General features: G+C 41.1%; 1 protein-coding gene across 2 annotated transcripts in view; it reads right to left on the bottom strand.

Annotated features, from left to right (window-relative positions):
* The window catches only part of pard3bb (par-3 family cell polarity regulator beta b), a 200558-nt gene that overhangs the window by 98588 nt on the left and 89113 nt on the right, over nt 1-12857 (bottom strand). The window contains exons 15-17 of one of the 2 annotated variants that reach the window (XM_072397832.1): nt 9162-9267; nt 8632-8762; nt 5268-5312 (exon numbers count right to left, since the gene is read on the bottom strand). In XM_072397832.1, coding sequence (XP_072253933.1) covers nt 5268-5312; nt 8632-8762; nt 9162-9267 — 282 coding nt within the window. The remainder of the gene's footprint in view (nt 1-5267; nt 5313-8631; nt 8763-9161; nt 9268-12857) is intronic. The other variant, XM_072397833.1, reaches the window with a different exon arrangement.

The following is a 12857-nucleotide window of genomic DNA, read 5'->3' as shown; positions in this document are numbered from 1 at the left end:
AAAGAAAACATAACTAAGACCAGGAATTTTGGAACCCGTCTGTTGAGAGTGAGTGACAATAAACTAACTAAGTTAAATCAATGGAAACTGCCATTTTGTCTGCTCGTGTCCTAAATTTCAGCAACACAGAACAAAGTCACCGAACAAAGAGGCATAGACAGCGTACATTTCTTTTTGCTCTTTATACATATTGTAGAGCATTTTACTATGTTTGGAAAAACATTAGATAGTCTTAGATTTGATGGCAGCAACACATCTCAGAGGAGTTGGGATTTGGTCAACAAAAGGATGGAAAAGTAAGCGGAACTAAAATGAAGCAGCTGGAGGAACTTGTTGCTTTTTCTTCATGGAAAAGTTCAATATCTCACTGTCAACATTTGGTATGTTTTCTATGTTCTATTGAGAATAAAGTATTGCTTTATTGGATATGTAAATCATTCTGTTTTTATTTACACTTTGCACAACCTTCCTAATTCTCTGAGACTGGGGTTGTATATAGGTGTAAAAACACAAGCTTCAGTCAATAGTGAGGTAGAGTAAAGGCAATCTAATTTAAGGAAATATAAGCCGCCTCCGGGCAAACAAGTAAATACAGCCGTGTTCCATAAACGTGTCATGCTGTTTAACCCTAATTGCGAGCTGTCGGTGAGATTAAATTTGTTCATACATGCAGGAATGTACACAAAAGTCATCAAAATTTACACCAATTAACAACTAATATCTGTTGACATAGAAAAAAATCCTTATATGACCAGTTCCTGAGGTGTACAGTATTGGTTTTAATTTGTTCCCCTCAAAAAGCCTTCAATATTTCAATCCCTATGAAGCACTCGTCTTTTCCAATGCAGGATGTTTCCCGGTCAGCCTCTCCACATCAGTCCAGATCACATGAAACAACTGTCCCAAGTTCTGCCTCACATGGTCATCTATCTGTGATACAGCAACATTTCAGCTCCCAACCCAGACTGACGACTGAATGAGAAGGAAAACATGTACCTTATATATATATGTATATTTGTATATAGAATAGAAAATACTTTATTCATCCCCGTGGGGAGATGAGCCTCTCACTGCAGCTGCTCCTCTGTCCTGCCAGGATGCTGTGCAGGGGGTGTTTATTGTTCTCCATCATAGAATAGAACTTCCTGCTCATCCGCTGCTCCACCACAGCCCTGAGAGGGTCCAGCTCCCTGCCTACCACATAACTGGCCATTTTCACCAGTTTGTCCAGGCGGCGCCTGCAGCTTTTGTCTGTAGGGCCAGTCCCCCAGCAGACAGCAGCATAGAACAGTGCACTCTGAGGGCCGACGTCATATTAAACCCTATGGATTCAGAACGGGAGGTCTCTTAAGTTCATGTGTGTATATATATGTATTGCATTTTTTCCATACAATTTTTGCTATGCTCCATATATCACCGTGCTGGCACTCTCTGAACGAGTCTGGACCTAATAAGTCTGTACCACCAGATCTAAAACTGAAATATAGCAGAATGTGGAAAAAGGCTGATTGGCAAAAAAAAAAAACGCAAGACAGACTTGCATCGAGTGGAATGAGGAGTGCTCTTAAATTCAAGTGGCAACAAATCAAATAGGGGAGACTTCAAGGCGAAGAGAAAAGTTTGAGATCCAGCTTGCAAAAAAAGATACATTTGCAGGCCACTAAGGAGAGAGCTCTTGAAGCAGCAGCATGTCTGCACCTGAGCCTCTCTTTCAGATGAATGTCATGTCACATCTCCTCCTCTCTTACCATTAAGAAACCCTTGCCCATCCTTAAAAAGTAGCTTTCTCTCTAGTCCTTTTATGAATTCACTTACATCTATGCTTTGTACTCTTGACAAACCTCCTTAATTCATCCAAAGCAGCAAGGAACATATAGGACAGAAGAGGCGAGATGCAAAAGCAAATATGAAGTGGAATGCAAATACAGCTGGAGAGAGGAAAAAGAAAAGAAAAGTATACTATTCTTTATTTTATCTTTTTATTTTCAATTCATTACACTTTAAATTTTTTTTATTGCAAAAGCAAATCAAGCGTCAGTAGAGCCACTATTGATTAAACAATTCCTTCACACAAGAAGAGCACCTGAGCACATGGAAATATAAATAGGTCATTACGTCATAACAACTCGCTTAATATTCAATTCAGTTCAATTCAATTCAATTCAGCGCCAAAGTACAACAAATGTCATCTTAAGGCACTTAAAAGACAGTTCAAGCCAACTACAGGTCCAATCCAATTCATTGTAATACAATACTATTATAATTCTGAGTAGTTCTTCTATTTACTACCAAAACAGCCCTGACCCTGTCGAACCATGGACTCCACAAGACCTCTGAAGGTACGAAACCACAAACAGATCCTTTGGAACAGATGTTTTTGCCCTGCACATCCTTCAGATGCTTGGTTGGATTGAGGTCTGGAGAATCTGGATGCCAAGTCAACACCTCAAACACATCGCTGTGTTCCTCAAAGCATCCTTGAACCATCTATGCAGGGTGGCAGGGTGCGTTATCCTGCTACAAGAAGTCACTGACGTTTGTTGAGTTGGACAACACAGGCTAGCCTTTGCTTACAATGTGCAACTAAGATCTCTCTTAATTACGGTGGCCCTGAGGGTCAAAACACAACAACATTTCAGATTATGGAAAGGTTAGGGACCATGGGGACAGCACTTCTTGTTTGCGATTGGACGAACCCAAGTCTGGCGACGTTTCATTTCCTGTTCCAGATTTTATGTGGAGCACTCTTCTCTTTTAATTTAATTAATTAATGATTATTTTTTTATGTTTTTGGAATGATTTTATTTGCCTTCTTGTGATTTTATGTAGCTGTAAAGCACTTTGAATTGCCTTGTGTACGAATTGGGCTCTACAAACTTGTCTTGCCTTGCTTTACTCTGGGAACGGGTCAATTTACAACACAGTTCACCCACTGAGGGACCTGGATGAACAAATGCACTTTCGATACTTTCGAATGTCACTGGGCAGATTTGACGAGCTTCTTCGCCATGTACAGCCATTAAGATCGGAAAAAGCAACTGCCAGAAATTATGTTCTGAGCGGACCAATCACAGCCCTTGCGGTCTGCGTCTGCGTCAACGCAACGCGTAGTTAGGATTTTTTGGAGGTGCACGTCAGGCTACGGCGTAGGGGTCCATGTCGACGCCGTAGCTACGCTGTCGAATTGACGGAGAAGCATAAACTACACTTTACCGTCTCCCATTTGACACACAGACCATTTCTGTTTTAAGGTCAGCCACATTGTTCTGTACCCAAACAGCTGTCCGCACAGCTCTGATACAGTGGCCCGTCTGGCTTCAGTTGGCAAAAAGTAGCCACCCTGTCTCCTCACTCCTCAATCTTTCCCACGGGACATTTTAATATCATGATGGGTCCAGAGCATATCGCGAATTACATCATATGTATGTCCTTTTTTTAAAAAAAATACTCTTATCAATTCAAGCTCCTTTTCCATCCTTTCAAACTGGGTTTAAAATTGCCACAAGGACGCTGCTGAGAGTAACAGGAAATTATATGTCGCCTAACTTGGGTTTGTCCAATCACAAGCAAGAAGTGTTGTCCCCATGGTCCCTAACCTTTCCGTTAATAATCTGAAATATTGTTGTGTTTTCTTAAATGTTGTGTTTTCTGAAATGTTGTCGTGTTTTCTGAAATGTCGTCGTGTTTCTTAAATGTTGTCGTGTTTTCTGAAATGTCGTCGTGTTTTCTGAAATGTCGTCGTGTTTTCTGAAATGTCGTCGTGTTTTCTGAAATGTCGTCGTGTTTTCTGAAATGTCGTCGTGTTTTCTGAAATGTCGTCGTGTTTTCTGAAATGTCGTCGTGTTTTCTTAAATGTCGTCGTGTTTTCTGAAATGTCGTCGTGTTTTCTGAAATGTCGTCGTGTTTTCTGAAATGTCGTCGTGTTTTCTGAAATGTCGTCGTGTTTCTGAAATGTCGTCGTGTTTTCTGAAATGTCGTCGTGTTTTCTGAAATGTCGTCGTGTTTTCTGAAATGTCGTCGTGTTTTCTGAAATGTCGTCGTGTTTTCTGAAATGTCGTCGTGTTTTCTGAAATGTCGTCGTGTTTTCTTAAATGTCGTCGTGTTTTCTTAAATGTCGTCGTGTTTTCTGAAATGTCGTCGTGTTTTCTGAAATGTCGTCGTGTTTTCTTAAATGTCGTCGTGTTTTCTGAAATGTCGTCGTGTTTTCTGAAATGTCGTCGTGTTTTCTGAAATGTCATCGTGTTTCTTAAATGTTGTCGTGTTTTCTTAAATGTCGTCGTGTGTTATGAAATGTCGTCGTGTTTTCTGAAATGTCGTCGTGTTTTCTGAAATGTCGTCGTGTTTTCTGAAATGTCGTCGTGTTTTCTTAAATGTCGTCGTGTTTTCTTAAATGTCGTCGTGTTTTCTTAAATGTCGTCGTGTTTTCTTAAATGTCGTCGTGTTTTCTGAAATGTTGTGTTTTCTGAAATGTTGTGTTTTCTGAAATGTTGTGTTTTCTGAAACGTTGTTGTGTTTTCTGAAACGTTGTGTTTTCTGAAACGTTGTCGTGTTTTCTGAGATGTCGTCGTGTTTTGATCCTCAGGGCCACCATACTTAATTCGTGTTATGCTTGTTCGCTGTCTTCAGGCTTTTTGTGATTCAAAGACTCTCTAACAACTAGACATGAAAAACTCTTTCTTTTGCTTATCTTATTCATGTTCTCTGAGAGAGCTATTGTTTCTTTGGTCTTCTTTTTCTGCTAACCCATTTTTTTCTTTTTACCTCTCTTCATCCTTTGCTCTGTGTATCAACACATTTTGATGACATTTTTTGGGCTTTTTATTAGCAGTTTGCACATGTGTGCATTTTAAGTCGGTCAGAAGCCCTTTTCACAGATCAGTTGTGGCTTGTCAGCAAAAAAAAAATAAATGTTTGCATTAACCTCCTGCTGCTGCTCTTTGGTAATTCGCATGTATCAAAAAAGAAGGATCAGCCCCGCATCAGCGTGTGCTTTCACACATCAAAGCAGCTTTGTGGCATCAGCCGAGTCACATCAGCATGGTTGATTAGAGCGGTGAGTTCCACAATGCCAGCTCGCCCTTTCACACAAAGCTTCTTTCACTTCTGTTACCATCAGCGGTGGATAAACTTTGACCCTCCATGCCACATATGTACTTTCACACATGACACCGATGCATAACAAAGGTGCATCAGTCACGGCTTGAAAGGTTTATATCAATAAAAAACAAAGGAAAAGAAAAGGCCTAGAAACTCATGTTTTGACTCACCGGCTGTGTCTCCATCCAGGGATCCAACGTTGCTCTCGTCTGCCACTGAAACACATGAAACTCAAGTTGATGCAAGACACGCTCAAATGTTTTACATTGCCATGGTGATTGCGCCATTCTCTTGGCGTCTACATTTTCCATTTCTTCAGATTTCTCTGCTCCTTCTGCTCAGGCCATCAGTCTCTCAACTGTTATTCTCTCCATCTCATTTTACAAGACAGAAGGGTATCTGCCCTTCTTTCTTGTGATGTTGGCTTCACTGCTACTGAAGCCCTCGTCCTTCCTCCCTTTACTCTCACTTCATTTTTCATCCACCCTCCCTTCTGTCTTTCAGTTTTTTGCCACTGCCCCTCATCTATCCCTCTCACCTTCTGCCCTTTACCCTCATGTCTCTCCATCAGTGTTTTCATTTTTCTTTTGCGACTCGCCACTCTGCACTCCCTGTCCCTCCTTTGATCACCATTCTCAGAGTTAATTCTTCTTTTCCCTCATTTTTCTGTTGCTCCACTTCCCCTCCTTTCTAAAGCCAACAAAGTAAGACATTGACTGGTAGCACTGCACCAACACACACACACACACACACACACACACACACACAAACCGAGCAAATGTTTTTCTAATGAAAAAGCAAGCCTAAAATGTAACAGCATATGTGTTTATCTGGCAGCATCTGTCTGCGGTGAAGCAACATGACTTCTCATCCAGCCAAGTAGTTTGTGAATCACAAGTGATACTCTGGGCTGTGTTTCAGCTTTTACACACACACACATATATATATATATATATATATAGACACATCAGGGTGGAACCTAATAATCAAGTTTAAACAAACCAAATACCTTAAAGATGATTCGTTTGTTTGATTGGTCTACATAAACTTCTCCTGAACTGAACTGAACTGAATTGAAGGGCGGCCGTGGATGAGTGGTTAGAGTGGGTCGTCCAGTAACCGGTTGTTTGATTCCCACTCTCACCACTCAAAAATTGGTGAAACTTACAGCTGGAGGGGTGACAGTCTACCTCCTTGCCATGGCCATACTACTTTTCTATCAAAAATAGAACAGACGACATGCTATGAGTATGTCAGATATGATTCTGATCTTAAAAGAAAGAGGTTTTCTTTATATTCAAAGCAAAATCAGTTTACGGGGATTCAAAAGAAAGACGGCTGGGAAAGAGAGAGACAAACACAGACTGCGGTGAGGGCAGAGAGAGAAAAAAGATACAGCTGAAATTCACAATTTATAGCCAAATTCAAACAGTCGTTGAATTTTTAAATTGGGTTGAGTTGAAAAATTAAATCAGGACAAATGAAACGAAAATTAAGTCATTTAACAGACACACCATAGACGAGCTCTATCAGTCAAAACTGAGCGTGAAATTGTTGCCAAAAGCTGTGCTGGTCATTTAACGTTGTTAAAGCACGTGCGCGACACCAAGAAATATTACAGACATATATAAGATATAAGATATGCATACTGGTCTGTTAGTGTATGAGCCTAAATGATATGTTTCCATGGATCATATCTTCAGCATAAAGAGTCTCAGATGCTTGCTAAACTCAACAATCGAAGGTGTAATCATCTTCAGTGAGTTAATACTTAAATCTAACTGTGCCAACTCATTATTGTTTTCCCACTTTGTGGCGAAGCCAAACCACCTGACTCTGAATGATCACTTTAATTAAAATGTGCCAAGTTAAACAGGCTGCGAATGAATTAAGTTTAAAATTCATTCTGCAAGAAACTCTCCAACTATTTTTTCATGTCCAACTCTGATCGCATTTTAAGTGAGAGATATTACACCATTATGGTGACATCTGCGTGCGTGCGTGTGCGTGTGTGTGTGTAAGTAATATTCTTCAGAGCTCTATTAGTCAACAATCCACATGTGCTGTGATGGAGTGGATATGATTGTGAATAACTCACAGTGTGCATTTACATACACTGCTAATGAGCAAAATCTGAATAACATGGTGATGCAGAGAAGTCTGTGAGAACGAAGAGATATTCGCCGACTAATGTTGCGGTTAGTCGTGTGCATTATATGCATATATGTGAGTGTATTTGTACATGTATGTCTATATATACATATACAATACGGTTTTGACCAACATTATAGGGTGGTTAAAGCTTTTGTGTTGCTGGTGTATTATAAACAGTATTTTTTGCTCCAAAAAATCCTCTCTTTTCTTTTCATTGCACACTAAACTCTTGCTATGTTTCATTGCAGGTCTGTTCCGAATAAAAACGTGCATTTTCTTAGCATCAGCACCAGGGAAATGTTGCATATAAGAAAAAGTCAGAGGGATCAAGCAGGATGTTAGGCTCGTCTGAAAGGATAAGGTCTATCCCCAAAGGTCATCCCCTCTACATCATTTGTTGAAAAAAACAAAACAGCAACATAGTAATCGTTGCTAAATCTCACTCATTCACCATTAATAAAGACAGCGTAGATGTTTTGGTGATGAAAACACATACCATTCAAGGACTCATGTATCAAATCCTGATTTGCTGGCTGGACATTTGTTGATCAAGTGTATAAAAATACAAACGAGGTGATGTAAAACTCTAGAAATGGATGTCTGTGCAGTTCAAACGAACGTCTCCTTCTCTTTTGTCCAACTTTCTCACACAAACACACACACGCACACACATCTGGCAGCAAAGCAAACTTGAGGAGGAGGTCTGAAGAAAGTGACATTTGAAACAATAGGCTTTTGTTGTGCTGTTGCTTCGCTGTCATATTACACTGATGCATGCAAAAGCGCAGACAAAATTATGTGCACGTACACGTGTGTATTTCTGAATGGACTTTTTCAGAGTGACTGAAATGGCACTCAACTCTTGCATCTGAATATCAGCAATCAGAGAACAAGAGGTGGTTAAAAACGTCAGGCGAAGTGGAGCTCTGACATTTGTGTGTAGAAATGAAAGATCATAATGACTCCGACTTCAAATTCTGCACTGCATTTTATGCTTTTTTTGTTTTCACTCGGTTCATCAAAAACTATGTGAGAGTTAAGAAAGAAACAGAGCATTCATCAATGAAGAGGCACCACAGCACATCATTTGTCAAGCCCCAGAAAGCATTCTGATCTTCTATTTCTACTACAATGTAAGTAAGTTAGCACATAAAAAAGCAACCAAACACACAAAAATAGACTAAACATATTTTAACAATTACAGATAATGTGCAACAGATCCCACATTTTTGTATACAAGCCTGCAGTGGTGTGAGTCTGCATGTGGCTGTGATGAGTGTGCTACCAGTGCAGCAGCCATGCATCAGCAGGAATACTCAGAGTGAGAAGATGCATGTAGTCACACATGCACAGCAGATGATCATAAAAAATTCTTCCCACCATTGGGATGCTGGCTCTGAGTCGTACCCAGATCCATGCTCTTAGAGGCTTTGATGTGCTGGACCTGCCACTGGTTCTGGTTCTGGCTCAGAGACTGGGGCTGAGCTGGGCAAGATTTTCGACAGTGTTCCCTGAAACAGATCAAAAACAGCACACATTTTTCTTCTGAACTAATTCACGCTGTATGACCATCACGAAGACATCGTGCAAACTGAGCCATGAACTAGCATCCATGTTAGATGGAACTGAGATGGGCTGAGCTTGTTAAAGCAGAACCACAGAGGTATCAAACTGTTTCTACTGGAACTGGATGCAATAATAACACAAATGAATGTTTCATTCACTTATAGACATATACTGTAACCTATAAAAACTATTTGACCCGCATGAATCTTCCCAAACGATGACAACAGCTTGCACACAGAGATTGAATACAACATGAGAAAGCCATCGTTTGGTTTGAAATACCATTCATACCCACCGCTTCCTGTGTGACAACTGTGGAAGAAAGTACATGCACTAACACACACCTTTCCTGTAAATTGGAGTGTTGGTTAAAGATGCTGGTCTCAGTATCATGTCCGCACAGCCCCTCCTCCTCTTCTTCTTCCATGTGAGAATAACTGCCATTGGTCACTGAATAGAAAATAATAATAATAATAATGATGAATTAAATCAACAGAAGTGATACAATGCATCCATCCATTCATGCATTTTCTATACCCTCTTAACCCAATTCAGGGTCCCAGTGGGGCTGGAGCCTAACCCAGATGTCATTGTGTGAGAGGCAGGGAACAACCTGGACAGATGCGTCTCACAGGCCCACACAGAGACAAACAACCGTCCACGCTCACATTCACTCCTAAGGACAATTTAGAGTCACCAGTTAACCTGACATGCATGTGTTTGGGCGTTGGGAGGAAGCTGGAGTACCTGGAGAGAAGCCACACATACACAGGGAGAACATGCAGACAGAAAGAACCAGCCGGGAGTTGAACCCTCTCTGCTGTGAGGCTAACCACCACACCACCGTGCAGCCCTGACACAATGCAGCCAATCAAAATCAGACCATAATTTATCTGCGGCCATCTTTTCTGGACTGCAGAAGCTGGGGTCAGCTTATACTGATGATTATAATAAATTGCATCCTTCCCATGAATAATGATGGCTGTGACAGTCTGTCCACACCAAAGCGAAGCTGAGTAACACCTCAGTTTTAAAGGTTTTAGTTTCGGTTCACTGCATCACATTTAGCTGGTCATTTGTTTTGGGACTGTGCAAATACAGACGCTGACTGCACTGGTCTATAACTGGGCTTTCCATTACATAGTGAAGCAAATCTAAAGTTATCTTTATAAAGCAGGAAAAAGAAATGTGTACCAGACATTGAGTGGTTTGAAGCAAATAAACGAGGCTGTATCACGTCACCAGTATGCTGCTAGTGGTTGTAATTAAGTAGAAGAAGTAGTTGTCCTAGCCGGAAACTAGCAAAAAAAAGCACTGTGGTGGAGATCTGCAGGAGAGAAATGGAGAGAGCTCCTCTTCCGGATGTTCCTTTTATGTCTGAGGATATCTGGGTTATTATGTTGCGCCTGGTAAGACTCCGTCGGTCGCATGAGTGTCTTGTTTGTCGGCTAAAACTGGAAACAACTGGCGAGTCTCGCCCCACTTTGGTCTGCCAGGTCAGATGTGGCTTGCAGAGTTGTGTGTATTTCCACCTATGTGCATCAAGTGTTCCTTGTAACAGTTACACTATATACACTATACACTAAAATGAGCGTAAACAGTTTTTTTTTCCAAACACTGGTCTGAGTTTTATTTCATTCTTTTCATTTTTACTATTTTCGCCTGTCAAAAGTGAAGGAACTCTCCAGGCCAGAGTGAGAAAACAAAAGCCACTTTATTGAGCCTCCGGCCCCTGACCTGTTGAATATATACACAAAGGCGTTTGAGACAAACTGTTAATGTGCCCGTCTCATGCATCTCTCATGACCAACACCTACCTGAATCCAATCAGCTACAAGCAGCTACACTTGAGCTTTGCACTTGTAAACAGAACCTGAACAATATGGCTGTGCATAAAATCTGTTTTCCTACATTTTATTCTCACTTCTACCATGATCAGACGCAGGGCTCAGAGTGCTTCCAAAATGCAGGTGATGAAACGCTCAACACTGTGATCAAAGCTTCCTGCATGGATAACGACAAAGCACCGCTGCTGCTCTAAGAGCTCAGAACTCAATGACTGTGGTTATATGCGAAAAAGCAAGAAAACAGACTTGAAACACAGTGGCATGTTTTGGGTCTATTGTTCCGTAAAATGAATATGGGATGGACTCGAAAGAGGGGCTGAGAGAGGTAATCTACATACAAATCTGTAGTTTGTGAAAACTAACTCTTAAAGCCGCCTTTGAGGCTCAGAGGGGGCGATTACTTAAAAAAAACCACTTTAAACACACAGCACTCTTGTCTACTGTTATCGTGAACTTAATCCAAAAATATTCATAAGACTTGCCATTAGCTATGATGCTGACACCAGCTCTCAGTTAAGAATAAGAACAAGTGGGTGAAGGAAAGGAGGAAGACAGTGTCAGGGAAATATAAGCAGCCAAACGAGCTAAATAAGATGATAAAAAAGCAGTTGAAGTTGCAGCAAATGTGTCGCTTTGCCTGCTTGATAAACGAGTCCATGACAACTTGACACACAGACACAAAATCCACTCGAGCGTAATTTACATACAGTCATCACTTCTCAGAGGGCAGAGCTGCTGCACAGCGTAAACTGGAATTACCGCACAATGCTCGCCGCATGGCCTTTATGCTCGCATCTGCACACGTGTGACTGAAAGTGGAGACGGCTGGAACCAGAGAGGAAGACGGGCACGTCTGAAGATATCACATCGCCTTCATCTCCATCCCTCCCTCTCACTCTCTTTCAGCACTAATCACCTGCTTTATTTTTCTTCAGCTCACTTTCTTGCAATCTGATATTGCGACTGCCATTTATCACCCCCTTCAGATCTCCCATAAATCATTTTATCTCCCACTCAGTTTTCAGATTTTTTTCCTTTTAAACTTCCTTCCTCCTCCTCACTGCCAGCACCTTAATCAGTCGAACTGTCAAAAACACATTCTTGTTCCACCTCACACACGCACAAATCTGTTCTCACTGACTCCTGCTATTTGAAGTGAAAAAGGCATTTGTTGTGGATGGCAGATCAATAGCAGTTGACTCCAATGGAGGACTGATGAATCCTCTTCTCTGTCACTCACCTTTTTCTTCTCGTCATCTGTATTTGTCAACAGCTTTTTAATTTTGGGCCTTCAACAGCAGTAAAACTGCGTGGACACATGGGCACTATTCTCTCCAGTGTAAATTGACAGCGCTTAAGACATGAAAACAGAGTTCAGTGGAAGAGAAGAGTGTTTCAAATTCTATATTTCAGTCTCAACAGGAATAGCTTTTAGGTAACAACTGTATCATTTGCTATATAGCAAATCTACAGCATTTCTGCAGTGACATCTGGATTGAGCTTGCAAGGACCATCATTTGTTGTTCAAAGGAAGGGCGACTTGACCAGTAAGGCGTCAGATGACCTGACCTCTACAACCAGCTAACACCAAACCATTCCAGATGATTTGGGATGACTTTCAGCCATCAAACGCTCAGTATTTCAGTGTGTGAGAAGCTGCTTTTAAAGTTAAAAAAAAGAATCTGCCATGCATTTAGGGAGTGTGTTCCAGGGCTGCTAAAAGACCACAGAAATAAACTGCTCTTACAGCTGAATGAACCACAGAGGATCAGGGTCTGTGGCCTCCCTTGAGGCTGACCTCAGCAGGGGAGACATCGCTACAAAGGTCTCTCTTCAGCAGCAGGTGCATGCTGGGAGGTTCGTTGCAGACCATCTTACTCAGGTCAGTCACCACATCTCAACACTACAATCAACAAATTTACTTCGTCCACCTGCATCACAAACTCAAACTGTCATTGAGTAAAGGCACAAGAGCCCTGAGGCCGAAGGAAGAGTGAGAAATCATTTGGCTGGCACACTCACTGATTTGTCCTGTAACTTTTGATTTCTGACTTTTCTCAGCTTTGTTTCATTCTGACTCAAATAAATATCTTCAATATTAAACGTGAGTATTGTTTTCTGTTAACAACACAATGTCCTATAACAACAAAAATGGTTTTGGAATGAATAATTAATTACTGAACCAACAAGCAT

Source organism: Leuresthes tenuis, unplaced genomic scaffold (assembly GCF_036924035.1).
Source record: "Leuresthes tenuis unplaced genomic scaffold, fLeuTen1.0.hap1 SCAF_12, whole genome shotgun sequence".
Lineage (NCBI taxonomy): Eukaryota > Metazoa > Chordata > Actinopteri > Atheriniformes > Atherinopsidae > Leuresthes > Leuresthes tenuis.
The sequence above is the reverse complement of the archived record's forward strand: the minus strand, read 5'-3'. Positions and strand labels throughout refer to the sequence as shown.